The sequence below is a fragment of the Phragmites australis genome, chromosome 2 (assembly GCF_958298935.1).
Source record: "Phragmites australis chromosome 2, lpPhrAust1.1, whole genome shotgun sequence".
Taxonomy (NCBI): domain Eukaryota; kingdom Viridiplantae; phylum Streptophyta; class Magnoliopsida; order Poales; family Poaceae; genus Phragmites; species Phragmites australis.
This window is the reverse complement of record NC_084922.1, coordinates 46,828,829-46,852,436: the sequence shown is the minus strand read 5'-3', so window position 1 is coordinate 46,852,436 and position 23,608 is coordinate 46,828,829. Positions and strand designations below refer to the sequence as shown.

General features: G+C 44.5%; 2 protein-coding genes and 1 pseudogene across 3 annotated transcripts; all 3 read left to right on the top strand.

Annotated features, from left to right (window-relative positions):
- Window positions 1-3,957: 3,957 nt before the first annotated feature.
- On the top strand, window positions 3,958-4,862 carry LOC133908255 (3-ketoacyl-CoA synthase 1-like; annotated as a pseudogene).
- A 2,111-nt stretch (window positions 4,863-6,973) lies between these two features.
- LOC133909313 (probable serine/threonine-protein kinase PBL18) lies at window positions 6,974-11,232 on the top strand. Of its 2 annotated transcripts, none has more exons than XR_009908357.1 (10): window positions 6,974-7,594; window positions 8,214-8,350; window positions 8,495-8,592; window positions 8,708-9,069; window positions 9,486-9,893; window positions 9,986-10,146; window positions 10,242-10,315; window positions 10,420-10,564; window positions 10,665-10,810; window positions 10,915-11,232. XR_009908357.1 is itself a non-coding variant. In XM_062351686.1 (10 exons), exons 1-10 carry the CDS (start codon window positions 7,165-7,167, stop codon window positions 10,990-10,992), a joined length of 2,043 nt encoding a protein of 680 aa, XP_062207670.1. In that variant the 5' UTR covers window positions 6,975-7,164; the 3' UTR covers window positions 10,993-11,232. The 2 variants fall into 2 exon arrangements, 1 of the variants encoding a protein (XP_062207670.1); XM_062351686.1 differs by having other exon boundaries at window positions 6,975-7,594; window positions 10,661-10,810.
- Window positions 11,233-19,258: 8,026 nt separating this feature from the next.
- On the top strand, window positions 19,259-23,075 carry LOC133909312 (F-box protein SKP2A-like). The gene is made up of 5 exons (XM_062351685.1): window positions 19,259-19,413; window positions 20,305-20,638; window positions 21,449-21,797; window positions 21,862-22,003; window positions 22,190-23,075. Exons 2-5 carry the CDS (start codon window positions 20,373-20,375, stop codon window positions 22,567-22,569), a joined length of 1,137 nt encoding a protein of 378 aa, XP_062207669.1. The 5' UTR covers window positions 19,259-19,413; window positions 20,305-20,372; the 3' UTR covers window positions 22,570-23,075.
- Window positions 23,076-23,608: the final 533 nt, after the last annotated feature.

The following is a 23,608-nucleotide window of genomic DNA, read 5'->3' as shown; positions in this document are numbered from 1 at the left end:
ATCAACTAATATTGATTTTTACAATTTGTTTAATTGAAAATTGAAATGCCTAAAATTGCTCAAAACCAAACAAATGATGCTAAGGACACCCATTAGCACTTAACTACATGTTTTAGAAACTCTGGGCCGTGACAATGAGGTCCAGCAGCACCAGCAATCTGATATCCCTGAGGTGATTCAAGCTGTATTGTTGGACTATGTTTCAATATTTGCAGAGCCTTCGGAACTTCCTCCTCACAGGGAGTGTGATCATAAAATTCCTTTGATTCCTGGTGCAAGACCTGTTCAGATTCGCCCATATAGGTATGCTCCTGTTCTGAAAGATGAAATAGAGCGACAAGTTGCTGAAATGTTGAAATCAGGTATTATACAGCCAAGTACCAGTTCATTTTCTTCTCCAGTATTGCTTGTGAAAAAGAAAGATGGCACATGGCGATTTTGTGTTGATTATAGACACTTAAATGCTCTTACTTTGCGAGGAAAGTTTCCCCTTCCTGTCATTGATGAACTTATGGATGAATTGGCGCTAGCTAGTTGGTTTACTAAACTTGATTTACGAGCTGGCTACCATCAGATTTGCTTAGCACCTGGAGAAGAATATAAAACTGCCTTTCAAACTCACTCAGGGCATTTCGAGTTTAGGGTAATGGCCTTTGGTCTCTCAGGTGCTCCTAACACCTTTCAGGGGGCAATGAATGCCACTCTAGCTCCTCTTCTGCGCAAATGTGTACTTGTGTTCTTTGATGATATTCTTATTTACAGCAAGTCCCTAGAGGACCATGTTTAGCATGTCAGGCAAGTGTTCCAACTTCTGGCCAGGGACCATTGGCAAGTGAAATTCTCTAAGTGTTCCTTTGCCCAAAGGAAAGTAGCATATTTAGGTCATGTCATTTCAGAACAAGGAGTTACCACTGATGAAACCAAGATTTCAGCTATACAAAATTGGCCTATTCCAGCATCTGTCAAACAGTTAAGGAGCTTCCTGGGTTTAGCTGGTTACTATAGGAAGTTTGTGAGACATTTTGGCATTCTAACCAAACCCCTTACTGCCCTTCTAAGGAAACACACAGTCTTTCAATGGACTCCAGAACATGAGTTGGCCTTTGCCACTATCAAACAAGCCTTACTTGATGCTCCAGTTCTAGCTCTACCAAATTTCACCAAGCAATTTCAAATAGAAACAGACGCCAGTGACAGTGGCGTTGGTGCAGTTTTGTTACAAGAAGGTCATCCTTTAGCCTTTATTAGCAAAGCCTTGGGCCCAAAAACTAGTGGATTGTCTACTTATGAAAAGGAGTATTTGGCAATATTGGTGGCAATAGAACAGTGGAGATCTTACCTTCAGTTGGCTGAATTTATTATCTTCACTGATCAAAAAAGCTTGACTCATTTGTCTGACCAAAGACTGCATACTCATTGGCAACGTAAGGTGTTTACCAAACTGATTGGTCTTCAATACAAAATTGTGTACAAAAAAGGCTTCGAAAACAGAGTGACTGATGCTCTTTCCAGGCACCCTAAACCTTCTGCTCAGCTGATGTCTGTCTCCACTGCTCGGCCAATGTGGCTTGATTCTGTCATGGCTGGGTATCAGCAAGATCCCAAAACCCAACAATTGCTGGCCACTCTCACAATTGATCCTACGTCTGTACCTCAATTCTCCCTAAAAGATGGACTTATTAGGTACAAACAGAGAATATGGATTGGGCATAATCCTTCCTTGCAAACTCAGCTTCTGTCAGCTCTTCATAGCTCTGCAGTTGGTGGTCATTCCGGGTTCCCAGTGACTTACCGCCGCTTGAAACAATTGTTTGCATGGAAGGGCATGAAGACTGCTACTCATGAGTTTGTCAAGTCTTGCCTGGTATGTCAACAAGCCAAACCTGACCGAGCTCGCTATCCTGGGTTGCTAGAGCCCTTGCCTGTACCTGCTGGAGCTTGGCAAGTTATTTCGCTGGATTTTATCGAAGGGCTTCCCAAATCAGGTACTGCCAATTGTATACTTGTTGTGGTGGACAAGTTTTCAAGATATGCACATTTTGTTCCACTTTTGCACCCTTTTACTGCCTTGTCAGTGGCTTGGGCTTTTGTGAATAACATTTATAAATTACATGGCATGCCTGAGTCCATCATTTCAGACAGAGATCCTATTTTCACTAGCAAATTCTGGAAAGAGTTGTTCAAATTTGCTGGTGTGCAGCTCAAAATGAGTTCAGCTTATCACCCTCAGTCGGATGGGCAAACTGAGCGTGTAAACCAATGCCTAGAGACATTCTTGAGATGTTTTGTCCACACTTGTCCTCAGCAATGGAGTAAATGGTTGGCCTTGGCTGAATATTGGTATAAAACCAGTTATCATTCAGCTTTGCAGCACACACCTTTTGAAGTTTTATATGGCCACCAGCCATGGCATTTTGGCTTGCATCCGGATTCTGTTTCTTCAGTTCCTGACCTGGAGTCTTGGCTGAAGGAAAGAACTCTCATGATAAGAGTCATCAGACAACATTTAATTCGAGCTCAACTTTGCATGAAACAGCAAGCAGATAAGAAAAGAACAGAACGCAGTTTTGAAATTAATGACTTGGTCTTTCTCAAGCTTCAACCATATATCCAATCTTCCATATCTAACAGAGCCAACCACAAGCTTTCTTTCAAGTTTTATGGGCCTTTTCGTGTGTTGGAACGGATTGGGAAGGTTGCTTATCGATTGAAGCTTCCACTGGGTAGTCGAATTCATCCAGTTTTTCACGTGTCTCAGCTCAAGCCAGCGATTAGCCCCACGGTGAAGGTACTGCCTACTTTACCTGACGAAACTGACATATTTCAGGTTCCTGAAGTGGTCTTGCAGACTCGTGTGATTCGCCGCGGCGCCAATGAGGTTGCTCAAGCTTTAATCAAGTGGTCGACACAATCGGAAGAATGCGCCACTTGGGAAGACGTCGACGACCTACGCCGCCGCTTTTCGTCAGCTCCTGCTTGGGGACAAGCAGGATTCCATCGGGAGGGGGATGTTAGCATCGCTACTGAGGATACAACAGCTATGCACGGGGAGCTCGGCGGGAGGCGAAGCAAGAGGGCTCGTAAGATCAACACTAAGGTGTCTGGGCCGGAGTGGCTTTGTAACGTATGTGTGGGCCTGGCCCGTGTCGAGGAGTAGCGTGTGTATCTGGCTTGCCCTGTCGCGAGCGGGACGATAGAGCCGGGGGGGCACCAGAGTACAGGCATGGCTGTAAGACAGAACTAACTGCCTCCTTCCTCTATCCAATTCGGCGCCTCGCCGATGAACTACCACCCACCTAATTCGTCTAGTTCTTCTATCTCCTTCTTGCTACCCTTCCTGAATTCCAATTCCTATAGCCTGTGCTAACAGGTACCGTACCTCAGTTATTCAGGATTGGGCCTGCGTATTTCTTGGGACAGGCCGGGTGCTGAACCTCAGTCCACTGTTTTGGAGTACGGATTTTGATACACTAAAATTTGGTACATATCTAATTGCAATGGCCTGTTTTGCAGAGTCGCAGTTCTATAAGAATTTTTGAAGATACTCATCTCTAGTTTAAAAAAAATTAAAGTAGAAATTATGTATAGATTGGGAGTTCTTGTTGGGACATCTTATTTTTATTTTAAATTGAAAATAAATAATAACTACTTTATTTTATTAACAAACTTCAAATCCTACGTAAATCTCGAAACTAGAGCGCTGTATAAAGGGGTTTAACTTTTGGTACCTTTCAAAGATAGCAAAGAGCGCTGCTACACATACGACCATGACTCACAACCCGCGCTTACAACCAAGTCACAGCCCACTACTCAATGCAGACTTGTCCAAATGGGTATGACGGGCTAGCCTAGCTAGGCACAGTCCAGTTAAGTTAATAGGTCGTGTTGTATCGATCCGCATGTTGGAGACGTGACCCACGGTATGACCCGTGTGCAATCGTGTCGAGTCGGATCGGCATGGGCACGATTATGTCCCAACGGCACGGTGACCTGGCTGTGAAAAAATCGTCCGACTTGGAGGTGTGCGAGTACTTCGACCTTCGGTGCCGCCCCTACTCCGACGACACCGCCGACTTCCTACGCCTCATCTACCGCAAGTCCGGCATGGGCTAGGAGACCCTTGCGCCGCCCTTCATCTTCTCTCGCAGGTTCGAGAAGACGCTGGCGTTCGTTGTCTAGGAGGTTGAGGAGGGCCTCTTCGCCGTTGTGGCGCAGCTCCTCCCCAAGTCCAACTTCAAGCCGAGCGACATCAGCGTCCTCGTTGTCACGTGCTCCATGCTCTCCGATGCCGTCGCTGGCGTCCATGATCGTGCGCGGGTTCAAGATGCTCCACGACGTCAAGTTGTACAGCGTCGCCGGGATAGGGTGCAGCGCGGGCACAACAGGCATCGACACGACGGCGCGGTCGCTGCGCGCGGGGCGGAGGCCGGGGTACGTGCTAGTGGTGGTGACAGAGAACATGAGCCTCAACTGGTACTTCGGCGAGAACAAGCAAATGCTGGTTACCAACTGCATCTTCACGCGTCTGCAGCGTTACGGCATTGGTGACCGATGTCCCCGCGTGCCATGCCGACACCAAGTACGAGCTGTCGCACATGCTATGGACGCACCATGGCGTTGCCGCCGCCATGCAGATGGAGGACAAGGAGGGCAACGTGGGCGTCACGCTCACCAAGGACCTGGTCCGCATCACCGGCGATGTGCTTCGACAACACATCGCCATGCTGTGCCCCTACGTGCTGCCCGTCTCCAAGGTGCTCCGGTACACGTACCGTGTGGCGCGCGCGTACCAGCCGAGGAACCTTAAGGTGGCGGTGGCAGAGGTGCCGGACTTCCAGCACGCGCTCCAAAGCCATGCCTAGTGTTCTGGGCCGGCCGTGCCTAGCCTAGCCGTTCTCGTGCCGGTACGTCGCAGTAATACTGAGTCGTGCCAGCACGACGTGCCGTGGGCCCGTGACGTTGTCGGTCTGGCATAGCGTGCCAACTCGGCCCATCTAGCTTCAGGTCATATCATGTTTGAACCGTGTCTATCATGATAGGTCTTGTGACAGTTGACCAGCTTTAGCTAAGTGCATAATAATAACGCCAGTGCTGGTCGTAGGCGTGGGTCGTAGTATGCACAGCATTTCCCATGGTAAAAAGGTTCACCAGAGCCACGTCGGCGTACGGTGGATGGAATAGTACGCTTGCGCGTTCTTAATTACCTGGTGACATTTACGTGCGTACAGTGCAACCGTCACTTGGGGGCATGTAGACATGTAGTTACATACTTACATGTCTTCTTGATGCTACCCAGCTCACCTCAGGATGAAGAAGAACAACAGCAGACGGAGGAGAATGAAGATTGACTGAAGCTGGTTGATCCTTCATCAGTCGTCTGTCGAGCTTCTTTTGGCTAACATCTGTCTGCCTGATGTGTTGATGATCTTGCTTGGAACCTTGTTCATCTACTCCCGTTATGTCTGCTAAGTCTATGTCCGGTGATGTTCTAATAGTACTTTTTAGACTATGGGTGTTCTAGTCTCTAAGGCTTTTGCTAGTAAATCTCTCCTATCTGTTTCTTACTCTTCTGTTATCAGACTTGCGATCTATACATTGGATGTAAGACTCAACTATTCTGTTATCAAAAGTAATGGAAATGAGGTTCTCGTTGTCCAAAAAAGTTACATGTCTTCTTATTTAGCCCATACTTGTCTGCACCAATGCGCGCATGCGAACTGCCTGCACTGCGCTCGTGGCACACAACACGACAAGTAGTGCTCGTAGTCCGCAGCCATGCATGCCCTGCACGGTGCTCCTGATAGTGATAGATCGATCACAGTTTGCTGGAGGCGGCGAGATACTTGGTGTGCCTGCCGTGCGCGATCACCTCGCCGGTGCCCTTCCTCCTGACCTCCACGGTCACGCACCCCGTCGACCCGCCGATGCCCAGAACCCTCGCCTCGACCTCTCGATCTCCTCCTGCACGCACGCGCGCTCGTGATTAATTAAAATACATTAACTGATGAATATGTTATCCAACTAGATAGTCTGATCGATGAAGATCGAACTCACGCACGTTTGCACTGGCAGCTTCGAGGTAGGAGATGGTGATCTCCAGGGACAAACCCGTCGGCCGGCGAGCCGCCAGCGAAGTACATGGCCGATCCCACCAGGTCTGCCAGAGATGCCAACGCTCCTCCATGCATGCTTGTTTGCGTCCTTCGGATTTGACGTTGCCAAGCTACTTCTTGCTCTTGAAATGGTTCATCTATAGTTCCGTCTGGTAATATTAAGTGGCCGCGAAAACTTCGTCTGCAGAAGTTTCAGTTGTGCTCTGCTTCTTTGAATAAACAATGCTCCTTCTTACATTGTGTTGTTGCTGCTTTATTGACGGATATATCTCTACATGTACATCTGAATACATGTTGTTGCGTTAGTTTCCTTGTGGCTTAATTGGTTATTTAAAATGCCTATAAGAACGATTGAAAGAATACTGCAAGTCTACAACCGTGTTTCGCCTGGCATGTGCATGGTCACCTTGCAAAAAAGGTTATTTTTTTTTCTAAACAGGAGCACAAACTAGCTTGAAAAGATTATGAAGACTAAAAAGACGATCGCACCTTGTCAATTCTGCACTGCTGGAATATTTTCGGACCAAAATTCAAATGAGATAGACAACAAATTATTTAAAATGCTTATGTAGGTTTCTGCACTGATAGAATGTTTTCTATCTGATTTTAACTTCGGTTACTAACATTTAGTCTTTCTAATCTTGTAACATTGTTTTTTTTCTTTTCTAAATCTAAATCTCTGACATTAACATCACGATAATTTCATCACTAACATGTACACTCAGTCCTATACGTCAGTGAGCGACATCAGATCCTCCTCCGTTGTTCTAGGCCAGAGCCTTTGGTTAGGAGGCGTATGGATCCAATATCATATTTATAATTAACATTTCAGAACGAGTCCAACCGTCTGCTGCCCAACGCTCTCGGCTTTCTCGCTGATTCCGCCGGCGCAACCGTCCACCCCGCGCCGCGACAGCCGCAAGCTTCCGCGGTTCGCCGCCGCGCCGCGGCCTCGATTCTGCCATCGGGTCGCCGTCAATGCCGATGGGAGCGCGGGATATATTCTCTGCCGGCGCCCTCGAGGTGCCCCCCGCGCCTGCCGCAGGATCGAATGTACGCTGTAATCTCCAGAATATACTCAGCCCGCAGACGTCTCGAGGCCTTAATAACCGCGTTCCCGGGCGGCCACGATGGCGGCAGCAGGAGGGGTTCGCGGCGGCGGCGGAGCAGCGCCACCAGCACCCCGCTCAGCTCGCCCATGTCCATGTGCTCCATCATCGGCGCGGGGGACGACCATGCCACCCCCGCGTCGTCGTCGGCGGCATACACCACTCCCCAGGGCGGGATGGCGACACCCAATGTCCTGTCGCCGCTGCTGCTGCCGCCGCCGCAGATGGTAGTGGTGGCGCTGGACGCGACGCGGGACCACCGGGATGACGAGATCAGAACGGCGATCAAGGGGTTGGTCCATCGCGGGGACATACTGCGCGGCGGCGATTCCCTACTCGTGCTTGGCGTGCTCCACGTCGTCACCCATCCGAGTGAGGATCATCTCTTACCCCTTGACTTGATCCCCTTTCCCTATTGACTATTGCTACTGCTTGCAACTCCCTACTGTTACTACACAACTCTGATTCCTGAAGGAAAAAAAAAGAAGGAGAAACTTACCTACAACTTAAAAAAAAAGAGGAAAAAAACTTGAGATGCTTCCAATTCAAGTGAAGTACAAAATACTGCTTTCTATTTGCACAGTCTAGTCTTCGTCACATCACATGTAGGTTATAAAATTGATGTGTGCTTCACAAATGGCGTAATAACAACACAGCAATGAAGGGCAGCAATGCAAGATCTAAATAAAAGAAAATAGCAGAAAAGGAGGTGTTTTCTGTTCAGAAAACTCTGAAATTAACTATGCATTTCAGAATGTATAATTTCATATGGGCACAATTAGAACACAATTTCCTGTCTCAATCATAGAATCCTATTCCAGTGGAAGTACGCAAGTATGATGGTCTTTCTAGCATTTGTGTGATCTGACATGGAATTCTAATGATAGCATGTCTGTCAAAGACATTTTGATACTGTAGATACACTCAAATTAATATCTTAATTTACTGGAAACTGATATTTTCTTTTCTTTTCTTTTTTGTGTGTGTTCAGTGGGCTACCAAACCAAAGTATGTACCGATTCTTTTGCCGGGATGAGTGAAAGATACCTACGTGATCAGGTTGACAAAATAGCTGAATTATACCAAAATAAGCTCCGCCAAGATGCAGAGGAGCTCCGCAAAGTCGGGGTAAAAATTCCTACATATCTCTATTCCATACACAAATAGAAGCATATCTACCCATTTTTCTTTCTTGATAACAAGGTGGTTTACTATTTAGATGACCAACACTCAAATAATGGTTGCATTCTGACGCTCAAAAACTTGATTCAGATTGATATGACTCTCAAGGTATCCCCTGGATCACCTGCGAAGGTTGTCATTATTGAAGAAGTGAATTCCAGCAAAGCTGCTTGGGTTGTCCTGGATAGGTTTGTGCATCATCTCTTGTCCAAACGTTATTGACAGACTAACCCTGCCAGGAAGTTTTGATATCTATGTTGGTCTGGGTGCTTGAGGTAGTATTGATTTATAGTGATTTTATAGGCACTTCAGGAGAGATTCCAGGCACCTAGAAAAGCACATAGCTTGCAAGGTTGCAGTATTTGAGGATAACTTATCATCGGTGATACACTTGAAGTCAATAAGAACGAATCCATCGAGCAAAAGTACAGGAGAAGTGAAGGCCTTGCAACATTTAGCAGTGACACGTGATATGAGTTCCAAGGCACTAGATGCTGACACTCACAGATTGTCGATCAAGTCATCCCCTGTAAGTTACTTTGCTTCTCTAAGCAACCACAAGATCCATGAGGGCTCCAGCGTGGCTGTCAGCAGCATGCCATACTTGATGCAATCAATGAGCGGCATATCTCTCACAATTGACGATACTGAATCCTTGGCTAATGGTATGATATGTTGCTTCGCTAAAGAGAAATGAAAAAAAATACTAGTAGCCTGTTTACATTGCTCAAATGTTGAAATAAGACATTGTAACTCATTAAAAAACCAGTGCACAAAATAGAAGATAGAAAACTACTTAAGACCTGTTTGGAAGAGTGGGGTCTCCGGCAATTATTTTCAGGATTTAGTTATTTGTGCTAAGTCCTATGGATTTGGATCCAATAACCTCCTTTCTAAACAGGCCTTTATGTCACATAGTACTTAAAAGAAATAAAGAATATTTGTGGAAACTAGTCCTTGTGGAACTCAGGAACAACATTTCCTGAAAGTTACAAAGAATAACTGCAACTTTGCTGGAGCCTACCGATAATTGCTATTTCACACCCCATTTACCATATCTGTACTCTTGTGATTATTACAGGAAAATCCTTTGAAGCAAACATGAGCTCCCCATATGATCCATCAGAAAGACCAATTCTGTGCACTGGTTGCGGGCTAAAATCAGTTCTTTACATCAAGGAGTCCATGAAATTCCCCTTCTCAGAGATTCAAGCGGCAACATCTGACTTCTCAAAGGAGCAATTGCTGGGTGAGGGTGGATTTGGGCATGTGTACAAGGGCCAGCTCAAGGATGGCCAGGTCATTGCAGCCAAGTTGCGCAAAGAAGCTAGCTCACAGGGATATACTGAGTTCTTCTCTGAAGTGCACGTTCTCAGTTTTGCCCGGCATCAAAATATTGTCATGCTGCTTGGGTACTGCTGCAAAGAAAGCTACAACATCTTGGTTTATGAGTATATATGCAATAATTCCCTCGAGTGGCATTTATTTGGTACGTGTTCAGTTTATATTTATGAAATGAATTCATACCTGTGAAGATGGTGACAGACTAATTATTATTGCTCTTGTTACTCTGTGAAACAGATAAAACATCAAACTTACTAGAGTGGCACAATAGGCATGCTATTGCCCTTGGTATAGCAAAAGGGTTGCGTTTTCTACACGAGGAGTGCCGTGCCGGCCCAATCATTCACCGGGATTTGCGCCCAAGCAATGTACTGTTGACACATGACTTTGTTCCTATGGTAATATGGAGAGTACCAGACCTCACTACTCACCAGTACATGTGAAGATGCAAACGTCTTTTGCATTCTGATTGTATTAGTTCTATCTTTCACAGCTTGGGGACTTTGGTCTTGCAAAATGGAAGGCTGGCAATGATTCCATCATGACAAGGATTCTGGGGCAATCAGGGTCTGCACATTCTCTAATTCTTGCAATGTTGTCATCTCATCCTTCCGTTTTGTGCTATCATGTATGTTCTAACAGTGCCAGCAATTTCTTGTCATGTCCATCAGATACTTGGCGCCTGAGTATGCTGAATATGGCATAGTTTCTGTCAGAACAGATGTTTATGCTTTTGGGATTGTTCTTTTCCAGTTGATATCGGGTCGCAAGGTACTTGATGAATTTGGAGGACACTGCACACATATATTGCAATGGGTATTCATGCTTCCTAGTAAATTCTGCTTAATGCTTTGTCAATCTGCTTAAATACACCTGCTCAAGTTAATTTGCAACACCTCAAATTTTTTTCAGGCAGAGCCGTTGGTTGAGAGTCTTGCACTTCACGAACTAATTGATGATCGCATTAAAGATACATACGATACATATGGGTTGTATCATCTAGCCAGAGCTGCATATCTTTGTGTCAGGACAAACCCAGAGCAGCGGCCTTCTATGGGAGAGGTTGGTTTGGAAAAACATCTATTTTTGTGTTGTTATTGATAAAATCATGAGTGATATTGGCTTAATGTGTTATAACCACAAGTTCTTTCTCTCTGGGTAAGCAGGTTGTCCGTCTTATAGAGTCAGAAAATGAGCATATCAGGGATTTGTCCCGACAATTCATCCCACATTTTACAAAGTGATGTAGTAGTCAAAGGAAAATCCTGTCTTGAGAGCAAACTATTGAAGTTCTTATCCTGCGTTGCCGCCCGTACGAATTAAACTCAGAGCACATGTGAAATTGTAGCACTTGTTACTCTCTTTTTCCTCCCTTTCCTTTCGCCCCCTTCTTTGGTTTGCTTCTTCTACCCATATAACGGTGTGTACTTGGGGAATTACTACGTCTCCCCTTATTGCATTTTTGCTTCTCTTTGTAAATGAAATGCCATCTTCTCAGGGTGTTGTCCGTTGGTGCTTCCTGGCCTTTCAGTTATGCTCGCGTGTACTGTCACTGTGTAGCTGACTAGCTGTTGAAGATTTTGGACTTCAGGATGTAAAGCTGAGTGAGCTGGGTTGTGTGGTGACCTTTTCATTGAGCTGCCTTGCCAACCATGCTGATAGAATACACTAATTTAAGACACTGTTCAGCTCTTCACCATGTACATCTGCCAAAAATGAAGAACGTCCAAATTAGGCAGCTCTTTAACCTCTTTTCGTTTAGTTTCTCCATCAAGTTACCTTTTGGGGCGAAAATGATAGGAAGGGTGGTGTAAAGAACCGAGACTAGCTTAGTGTCAGGAACAAGCTTCCGGTGCTACCATTGGGCTGACCAGTGGGCCATAAAGGAGGTGGGCTGGACCTGCCTTGGGCCAAGGAAGATTGCAGCGTAGTTCATAAAGAGCAGCAGCAGCAATGATACGGCTTACTCTAAAAAAAAAAGCAATGATACGGCTTCATCGAAGAATAGAACTCTTGAGCTGGCTATATATGCATTCGGTTGGATTGATCTGGGTGATTTGAGTACTCCTGTGTGATATTTGTGTGCTTGGATCAACTGGGATCGTGACACTTAGTCGGTTGGATGTGTGAGTCTACACCCCCTGCCAGCTAGGTTCAAGCCCTCTTCGACTTGAAGTCAGGTGCCTTCTTCTTAATGAAAGAAAATTACTTAGATCATCGTAGGTAGTCTCTCTCCGGTACCCTGGCCAAGCAACGATCGGCAGATCGACCCGGAATCAAGAGCCTTGATTTTCGCAGCGTGTTAGATACAGAGTTTGTGCGCAGAACATCTTCCTGATCATGATAAGATGTTTGGATTCTCTTCTCGTTTTTCTTTCCTCATCTGAGTTGATCCAGTTTTTGTCGATAATGAGCTGACGAGAGTCGGACCATCTCTAACACCTAATTAAAAATCCAACCACTATACAACTATTAAAGTATTCCCTAATATTATTATAATATCTTTTATTTTTTCTATCTCCAACAGCTACCCTATTTTCTACCTTACATTACTCTCCTCCTCCCTCCGGATCCACACGCATACCCATGAACAGTGATACGGGCTTCCGTATCCATCTCTAAAATTGCCGATGGAAGCCGCTTCCCTGTAGCACCAGTAAAATCGATTTTGCAGACTCTGTTGGAGCCCTTCGCCGGCGTATACATCGGCAAAAGGACATACAGTGATGCGGCAGCTGAATTTGGGGCACTCGTTGGAGGTACCCTCATGGCTCCAATCATGCTTAAAAGCAATGAATAGGCCTGGGAGTTGCTATCTGTCGTCCCTTTCCAGCCCCTACAATCGTAATGCCGTCCTTTTCTGCTGAGAGGAAAGTGTTGAGTATTCTGAACCGTCATTAGCCGGCCAAACTGTTCCGATGATTTGGATTAGGAAGGAGCTAGATGCCTTCTGACTAGAAAAGAGAGCAGATTTTGCATGTACCGTCATGGAAGGAACTTACAAAGAGTAGCGGTTTATGTTCAAGAAAAGCAGATGGGAGCTTTTTATTGCAAAACTGAAGGTGTGTATACTAGAGAAAATGTGTTTTTCCACTACTACAACTTTGAAAACAAGTCTGAAGGTATTTCCTACAATTAGACGGTATTGGCAAGTGATGTGGAATTTTGATGTTTGTGTGGAGCTGAAGCTGAGCTTAGTTAAACAATTCTTTAGCTGGGGAATCTGAAGAACATAGCAGAGCAAGGCTCATTCTTGCGGCAGCTTTGAATCTTTGATGCTTACAAGCAGGGGTGCAAGCGGGGCAGGTATTTCTCGAAGTCCACCAGCCCGCCCCACAAAAATACCCACGAAATGGTTTGGGCTGGGGAAGAACGAAGCCCACAAAAACCCTCAAAGACCTGCGGTGCCGTTTGGATGAATGATGGGATAGGGACAGGAAAATGAGAAGGGTTATGAAGCTGTGGGTTTGGAAGAAGGATACTAAATTCTAATATTATTTCTATATTTAGGTACGTTGGGTTTGAGTTTAAGATTGAAACTTGAAAGGACCAAAATACCCTTGCATCTCTGCTGAACAAATCAAAAACGCAAAACTCGATCACTTCTATAGAATTGAGCAACATTGCTATGGGCCCCGACCCCGTCATGTAGCTTCCGTTGGGCTTTTACCATGACACGGGATAAGAATTACAGACAAGATAAACTACAAGTAAAAAAAGAGAGCAAATCTAGGCACATGCAGCATGCTGCGCAGCAGCGGGGTTGATGGCTGACCACACCCTCGATAACACACACCAAGCCCTTTCGTCGACACCCACAAAGCTCCACGCTAACATCTCAGATGTGCCTCCCTAGCCGTATTACCTGTGATGGGGATCGAAACAAGGTCTCATCCCAGCATACTAAATGCTTGGATGAGCGACTGGACAAGACTTCGCTGCTGTTGTGGGAAGGTGAGCCCTGTCATCCTCCACACAGCGCACGCTTGCCCATCACTTTCCGCATCGGACAACGACAAATTCGGTGATGAATGTGGCGAGGGCTCAAAAAAGATGAGGAACAGAATTAATTTGGTTCACCGCTTATTTCCTGTCCATAACTCATATCTTCCGCTGAGATAAAATGGGTGAAATAAGAGATCTCCATATCCCACTCTCAAACCTTCTTCTTTTTCCATACTTAAACCAAATATTAGATTAAACTCATCCCACCCGCTATTTCCCATTCCCACCCGTCATCTCCCATAATCCAAACGGCACCTGTAGGTACTGAACGATCTCGTCGACTCGCTTTGGCAAAATAACAACGTCGCTGCCTTTTCCTCTCCGCCGTCACAGCTCGTACTCCTCTGGTCCCTCTCCGCTGCCGCAGCTCATCCTTCTGCTCCTCAGTCAGTCCACCGTCTCCTACTTCGTCATTCGCCCCCAAACTCTGGGTGTGGCTGCCGTATTCCGCCGCCGCTGCCTCCTCTTCTACTCTCATTAGTTAATCAGTTCTTGTGATCTGCCCTGTTTTGTGGCACTAATTGGACTCAAGTCGCGAATTGAATCCTATAGAGAGTAAAATTATTAGCAGACGAACTTGCATATAAAGTCTCTCTGTTTCATTCTGTTCCTTGTTATTCTGAATCTAAATGTTTTGCAATCAGAGTTCTCTACCCTAAATTAAGGTAATTTTGTCCATTTTTATGCATGTAGTGGACTTGGTGCAGGCCTTCCAGAAATGGGCCTGAGATCATGTAGCTATAGATTTGCTTTTAACTGATATAGTAGTAAGGTACACTTTGTTTACCGGTTTAGCAATAATTTTTACGCATGTTTAGACTTCGCATTGCAGACTGACTTGCAGTTCTGATAAAAAAAAAATTGTTTTTGAACTTTGCAGATTTGAAGAAAGAAGGTGCTTGGAGGAAGAAGATGCTTTGTTAGTGTCAAAAGATTTCTGATTCTAAACTTTTATCAAGATTATTCCAGTGCCATACTAGGGATTTTATCGTATTCAGAAACCCCTGTAAGATATCGAGTTGTCCTGCTGAACAAAGCTAATAGTTCTTGTTCATCTCGATGATGATAATATATCCAATAATGTTTGATTAATTTATTGACGATAGAATGATAACTATTCTGAATGTTCATGCCTTTTCTGATCTGTTGTTTTTCCAAAAAAAAAAATTATTTTTTAGCAGCAATACTCAATATAATTAGTACATAGTTCTATTTGGCAAACAAGTGAAGCAGCAGCGGGCAAGCAAGCCCGCTGCTTGTGGTCATGCGGGTTTATGTGGTTCTGCCGCCAAGGCCGCGAAATGCATGCAAGCGGAGTGGTTTATTTAGTGGCCAGCTACAAACCAGTTAAATTAGTTTGCGGCGAGCTTGGTGGATTTGGGGCTGGCCACAACCCGGAAAATAATCCTAGTAGACATGATCTAATATGTTTAAGGGCTAGATATAATTTATGGTATAACACGTGACATTTTATTTCTTTCTTTGTTTTTCCACCTATAATTTTCTTTGACTTATTCATATATTTTATGGCAATAAGCCCCACCTGCAAGGTTACTTACAAGGAACCATTCTTTCATTTCCTTAATAAAACAATCACAAAGAATCCTATTGATATTAAACACTAAAAGGTATAAACCGCGGGAACGTATGTCTCATCACTTCAAATTGAATGGATTATTAGGACAACTTCAAATTGAAGGGACTATTGGGACAAATTCTCAAATTGTTTTTTTAATGAAATAGGTACAACTTTTAATCTCTATAATAATATAATGTCAAGACGCTAAGAATATATATAACTGTTTTTATAAATATGAGAGTCTGTACTGACTACTGAGCCTGTGACTCGAACTTGCATGTACAAGTTCTACTATAAGGACTCTAACCAACTTGGAGAGAGTATCGGGCCAAATTCCCAAACTGTTTAACCAAATATTTTTACCACCATTCCACAGCCTAGTGCGATGGGTCTCAATCGCATCTAGCTAGGAGCAAACTTGTCTTCAGGGGCCAAACAAAAATTGGTGACGACGCAAGTCTCTGTTCACGCTGTTCTTGTTAGTAGTTGATATATTGTCCTCGGATAAAATAGATGCTCTCTTGTGCTGATGTCATGTATTGTAATGAGTAACTTGCTGACATTTTCAGGAATGCCGTCGGTAGCCTGAGAGTTTCTGATCCGCACGCATTGATCGTTCTTGTCCAAGCATTCCCATCTTGTAAGCTACCGATCAACCTATAGCTGGAGAAACAAGCAATTCGGATTGTAACTATGCATCCGCAGATAGGATGGGCCGATGGGAGTCCCCTATACGTCAGAGTCTGGCTTTGGTAACTGGGATTTATCTCTAGCTTGTCACATTTGCATGACCTAGCACAATCTACAACTTGCATGGTGGACGTGGAATTGGCAAGTCTCTGTCATACTGGATAAGATGCCGGCATCTGTTTTCTAGCCACGAGAAACTAGATGGATTGTATTAACAAGAAAACAAGCACCTAAATTCGAGCCGATGAGTGCTCAACCAAGGGTTACTGAAGAGGTCTAATCGCCGCATCGATGGCATTGGCAGATAACCAGAGGTCAAATCGCCAGATCGATGACATGGGCAGATAACCATTACTGCTGGCTACAACTACAAAATAAGAGCAAAGAACCATGCTTGTGGCTACTTTGCTCGACGGATCATCCGATGTTTGCCTTGAGCAATGGATAGAAGCTAGTATACCGTAAATTGAGCCCACAGGGCATGCGATTTTGGTTCACTAATACGTAATCTTCCGCGATGCTGGTGATCTTAACACCACGTTGCCTGTCGAGCGAGCCTTTAGGAGCTCCGGGGGAATGCCAAGTAATTTGGGCTAGATTCGTGGTTAGGTTCATGGCCAGAGCAGGAGACAACTGATCTCATTTAGGCTATGTTTCGTAGCCAAGTATTAGTGGAGTGTAGATTGTCAGTGAGTTTATTTTCTTTTAACAAACATAAGGAAGACGTGTTATATACAAATGTGTCTTCTTTTTTTAGTACAACACACATTACACTACACAGTTACCGATAAAACTGAGTGGTTAGTAACAATATGAAAAATTCAGAAAATACGCTTGATAAATCGTGAAACCGTTTAGTAACCAGTGCAAAACGAGTGGTTATTGTTCGGTCGATTCGATCTGAATTCTCGTCGAATTTCAAATTTGATCGAATAAATTTTGACGAATTTTCGCTGAATTTCAAACGGTTATCACGATAACCATTATTTTTCTATTACCGCCGCATCTTGATTTTGTGCTCCAAAAAGTTTGGTAAAACTTGATGATTAGTGAGTGATGAGTGACACTGGCCACTAGGGAGCAAGTAGAACTTCCGGTATCGTTTGGCTCTAGCGATCAATCAATCAATCAAACGAGGCATGATTCGTCTCATGCAGCCTGGTCTAAGTTCATTGAATTTGGACTGCCCCTCGGATGGCCTTAGCTTTGAGGTCATGTGAACCTTTTTCTGGCTGTACGATTACAGTGCGTGTTTGGAAGAATTACGGAACGGTGAGGCTGATCTATATAAGAGGCAGGGTCAAAACATCAAATGGGACGTTTCGGAGAGAAGCTTTGGAGGATTGGGCTGTAAAATGAGGTATACAATGTATACGTGTCGAAGTTCTAAACTTTTGGAAGTAGTGTTAACCATGATACTGATTTTGATCGAGATAGACAGGGTGAAACTTCAAATAAGTCATTTGACGTTTAGCCTATGATGCAGTGATGACTACATACCGCGGAGCCTGGTTGAGGTAAACATGGTGAATATCGACTGAAAAGTTTTAAAGAGGAGCCTTATGTTGGCCTACAAAGATGAGGTACACTGTAAATGTGTCGACGTTTTACAGGCCTAACTTATGAAATAGCAAGCCTCGAGATTGGTATAGTGAAATGTCTCAGAGGTTGAAGAATTGAGGAGCCTTGTGGCCTATAAAAATGGATCATACAATGTATTTGTGTTGAGGTTTTCAATACTAACTTATGAAACAATGATAATGATAATACTAAGTTTGATTGAGATAAGCAACAAGGTGAAATGCTGGAAGAAACATTTTGTATAGTATCCTTATTCTCACGTGGCTTGTGATATGCTTGCTGAGTTTTTGCAACCCGTACTAGTTGTATGTTATTATTCGTTAAATGCCATAAAATATTAAATCCATACTTATCGTAAGCAGGAAGCTAGAACAAAACAGTGTTACATATCCAAATTCATGTTGTATGATCAGAGATGTTGAAAAGTTAGGTCCTCGAACAAGGGAGAAGTCCATATGAAATCTGAAGTTTGATGGTGCGACTACATAACCTTAAAACAAAATGCCTATCCAACACCTCAATATTGCAAAACTGGGTTAATACACCCCATATGATGCTTTTGAAGTTGGTTTCTCTACTGTGGTTACCACATGGTGATGAAAAAATATTTTAAACAATGGGAAGTTTGTTTTGTTTTTAAGCTACCATTTTCTTCTTATATTCCATTTTCCACTTCCTTTTTATAATACATGCTGGTAGCCTGCCACATGGTGATGACGTGGTTGCCACTTTGCATTTCTTTTTAAATAGTGGGAGTTATTTATGTTACTAAGGGGAAAATAGAAAGGAGAAGAAAAAAGTAACAAAAAATCTACTTACTATTTAAAACATTTTTGAACAATAATCGTTACATTGCATCCACTTGCTAGGGTGTCGAAACCATCTTCAAAATCGTCATATGAGGTTGATTGACCTAGTTTTGCAAGTTGAGTGGTTAAATAGAGCCTTTTTTTTCCTTTATGAAGTCTTCAACAATTCATATAAGCTAGTTATAAGAAAGGCAATGTCCGATTTTCCTCTATGTAAATGAGAGAACAAACTAAGAAAGAGAAAATAATCTACTTATCAGTAGATAGTCTACTCATTAACTACAATGATATTATAGTATATTGTATGTGGACCCATATTAATTTTTATAAATAATACTATAATTATACTATTAAAGAAATTAATTATTATACTATCTATTAATGACATATATAACTTTACAGATAACATCTGTCTTTACTATTGGAGATACTCCAAGTGGTACTTTTTCCCTCAAACAAAGTAACAAACTGCTGCACTGCTACATAGTCGTTTGAGTCTAACCGGTGGGTATATTTCCGCGGAGAAATCAGCCAGCCCAAGCCCGGCCCAGCATTTAGAGCCTAGAGCCCAAGCCCGGCCCGCCAATCAGAGTCGAGAGCCCAAGCCCGGCGCAGTGAAAAGGCTCAACTCTAGTCTGCAGAGGATCCGACGCGTTCCAGACGTTTCGGTTGCGGCTGCGGGTCCGGACGGCGCACTCATCCCGTTTTCCCGTCCCCGCATCCGGAGAACAGAAAACAAGGGGATAAAAATCCCGGGGGCCCTAGCCGTCGCCCTCCTGACGCCACCGCAGATGTGCCCGGCCCCGTCTCCGCCCGCCACGTGCCCATCCCGCCACCTCGAGCCTCTCCCCCCCAATCCCCCTCTATTTAGAACCCCGCCGTGCTCCGTCCCCAGGCAGTCGCTAGTCCACAACTGCGACTAAAATTATCATTTGCGATCCTTCTGTTCGCGATTAGGGGGTTCTAGGCAGGCAGTAGCGCTTCTTCGCTTCTTGGACTAGGTGAGCAGAAAGTTCGCATCCTTCTGTTTTCTCTCCTGCGAATTGGTGTCTCTCGGTTTTGTTTTGGGATGTCTAGCCTGCTCGAGGGTGAGATTGCCTCCAAAGGCTGAGTTTTTCGTGGTTTTCTGGGGTTTCCCTATGAATCATTGAGCCTTTTCTCCGTAACATTTCTTTTCGTGGTCTTTTCTGTGGCTGTCTGTGCGCGAAAGCTACTGCAACGCTGGGGGTTTTGGAGTTGTTTTCTTGGAGATACCTATCACTCCGATACTGGCACAGTGGCACCATGCTCCTCTCTGCTTGGAGGTTGGATTTGTCACCATTTAGCTCCCAGAGATTTGGGTTTTTTTTTCCATCGCAGCCGCGGATCCCCCCCCCCCCCCGGGACATTATTCCGAAGGGGTTTGGCTTTAGAAAATTCCGTCTTAGACGTGGTTACAGTAAGTTTGTAGATCAAAAGTAGTTAATCGTTTCGAACAGACTCTTTGTGCGCTCCGTGCGGTTGTTTAGGAGGTTCCCTGCTACAAGATTGCCATTTTGACGCAGAACTCTATCAAGACTGCTCCTTGTAGCTTTGCAGTTTTTTGGTAGCTAGTTTTTTTTTTCTCTTCTGCTGAAGATCTTTGGTGCTGCAGGCCTGCATCTCTGTGTTGGTATTCCCTTTTGGTTTAGCTTGATTTGTTTAGATATAAATGCCACCTTGATCAATAAAGTGCTGTTCCACAGTGAGGACTTCAGACTTGGGTGTTTGTGTTACACTATTGTTTCTGGTGCATACCGCATCTTGTTGCAGTTCTTATGAAAGGATCTAAGACTGCATCTTTGCTAAGTACAGCTGCAAATGACTTCAGTGTAGGACTGCAGGTCTTTTGACGACTATCGTGATTGTTGCAGGTTAATTTGCCTTTTGATTCTCGGAAAAGGATTGGCTCTGTAACTTCTATCTTGGGACTACGGATATCATGAAAATGGATAGTGCGCAGCCAGTGAGCGCGGAATTGAACAATTCGTTCAATGACCTTATGGATTATAGTTGCGGGGTGAGTGGGCAGGCTCAGAATGCTGGCACTGGAACCACCTTGACAGGTTGGAAGGACCTTCCCATGGAGCTGCTCCTGCGGATTATGTCAATAGTTGGAGATGACAAGATGGTCATCGTAGCCTCTGGTGTATGCACAGGGTGGCGTGATGCGTTAGGATGGGGAGTCTCAAATCTTTCACTCTCATGGTTAGAATTTTGCCTTTCAGATATGTCCTCTTTATTTTGATATGTGTTATGTTCTGAAGACGAGTTCATCAAATATTAAGATAAGAACTGACACATTTCAATACTAGAGATTGGGGATGCAGTAGTAGATCAGTTATTCTGCTGTCTTCAGTTTCTGAGATCTGTTGATATCTTAATATGATGATCATAATGTTTATTGCAGCATTGCTATTTGCTATTTCTGTAATCTGTAAGCATTCTGATAACGTGAGTTGTTAGCTATAAATGTTCAACATAGTTCTACAGCTTGTTTGAATGATTCCCGATTGCCCATTTCCATGGTATGGGCGTATGGCAACCAAAATTCAGTACATGTAGTCTCCATGGGCCGTACTTTTCACTTGAAGGTCTAATTTTAGTGCAGTGTAATGCCTTTTGATTCATGGAATGGAATAGTTATGTAGTTTTTTCGCCATCGAGAAGAACTGGTGCGCAAATGGTCTTCTGACATAATGGAATATCATACAATGTTCTATTTTTATGACATGACAGAATATCATACAATGTTCTACTTTTATAACTTCCACATCCTACTTACGAACTATGAATTTTGAATGAGATATGGTGCTTTGTTTCTTTCATATTCCGCGCTACAATTTCTTTTTTTGCTACACAAAAGTAAACTCTGAAGTAATAAAATTGGATAATACTGTACCAATGATGATTAGTTTATACTACATAGTTCATAGATAACCTTGTGGTCTTTTTGAACATATTTTGACCACTTCTTGAAAAGAAAGTGTCATTGACCATACAAAGTGTCATTTTCAGGTGCCAGGACCACATGAATGACTTAGTGATATTGCTGTCTCGCAAATTTACGAAGCTGCAAGTTCTATCTCTACGGCAAATCAAACCGCAGCTTGAAGACAGTGGAGTGGAGGCTGTGGCAAACTACTGCCATGATTTATGCGAGTTGGATCTTAGCAGAAGCTTTAGGCTTAGTGACCGGTCCTTGTATGCTCTGGCACATGGGTGCCCTCATCTTACAAGACTCAACATCAGCGGGTGTTCAAATTTCAGTGACGCAGCTTTAGTCTACCTCACTAGTCAGTGCAAGAACCTCAAATGCTTGAATCTGTGCGGGTGCGTGAGGGCAGCTTCCGACAGAGCACTGCAGGTACTTAAGCTGATATAGCATTGTTTTGCATGAGCTTCCATTAATCTCTACAATTTTGATGCAGGCTATCGCCTGTAACTGTAGTCATCTGCAATCGTTAAACCTGGGTTGGTGTGATAGTATCACTGACAAGGGAGTGATCAGCTTGGCATCGGGATGCCCCGAACTAAGGGCTGTGGACTTGTGTGGTTGTGTTCTTATAACAGGTAATTTTCGTTGAAGTGTTTGGTGTTAGGTGGTTTATGCTGTCTTGGACTCTTAGGTGCATATTTCCTAGTTTAACTCTCTGTTGATTGTTAGGTCGATTTTATATGTTTTGCAATGTAATCTCTCTGGCCACTGTCAGGCATCTGAAACTTGACTCTTTGGCCTTTCTCTTGCCTGATCTCCAGATGAGAGCGTGGTCGCTCTGGCAAACGGGTGCCCTCACCTGCGTTCCCTGGGCCTGTACTACTGCCAGAACATCACCGACCGCGCCATGTACTCCCTGGCGGCGAACAGCCGCGTGAGGAGCAAAGCCCGGAGCAGCTGGGGCGCGGTGAAGAGCGGCAGGGACAGGGACGGGCTGGCGAGCCTGAACATCAGCCAGTGCACGGCGCTGACGCCCCCAGCGGTGCAGGCCGTGTGCGACTCGTTCCCGGCGCTGCACACGTGCCCGGAGCGGCACTCGCTCATCATCAGCGGGTGCCTCAGCCTCACCTCCGTCCACTGCGCCTGCGCGCTCCACCCGCACCGCGCCAGGAGGGCCATCCTCTCCAACCACGCGTACTGAAGGCCGGGAGGGACGCGTCGGACGTGGTCCGGTGCGGTGTTGTGAGAGAGCTTCGAGGAGGAAGCTGTGTACATAGGCAGCGCCTGAACTAGGCTTGGTGTGGTGCCCTCCGCCGGATCGAGTCATGGAGTGCTTGTATCGTGTGTGCGAAGTGCGAAATAGGGAGTGGTGTGGGAGTCTTGAATGCGCCTGTTCGTTGTCGAGTAGCAGCCACAGCTTGGGCTGGAGACGCAACGAAGTGAATCCTGCTTTGTGGCAAGCATGGACTGTGTGGTCTTTGTGTCTGCGGTTTAGATTTTCGCTGTAGTATATAGGATCATCTTCATTAGTTTAGTTGAATGATCGCTGCACGCTGTAGCATTGGATTTCGGACAAATTTAGCTGCTGAGGCGTGCACTGGCCACTGGATCGCGCGGGCAGCATTTCCTGTAAGCTTTGATCGTTGTATCTGTTGAGCGTGTGGTGCCTGAACGTTTTGGAGCAATGATATGAGAAATGCAATTTTGTATATTCTTACGCAAGTATGACATATTCTTCTTATACTATATTTATGTATGAATCTATACTAATTTCTTATACTATATTTATATATTCGCTCACTTTATGTTTTTTTTACTTATTTCTTTAATATGAATCTAAAGAAGTATGCTCTAATGAAATTTTCGTGTTCATATGATCTGCTGTGCTCTTGCTTGGGTTGATGAGACATGGTGACGAACTGAGAGCTTTGGTGCTGCTGGTGACATGAAATTAGACTGCTAGTTAGTAGATGAATTAACGTGATAATTAAGGTGATATGCGTATCGTTTCCAAAAGGTGATATGCGTAGGCGCATGTTGACAGGCAAAGCACAGGCGACGAATGGCAACAACTTCGGTCGCCTGCGTTCTATGGGCAGCGTACATCTATGTATCATGCACAAATATCAGAGGCGATGAAATCGGAGAGGACAAAAACAATCGGTGGTGAAGTTCATCAGCGTCTTCACTTGTAGCTGTAGGTAGACAGGGGGTCTTTTGCAAATATTCCGGGCCGGCGA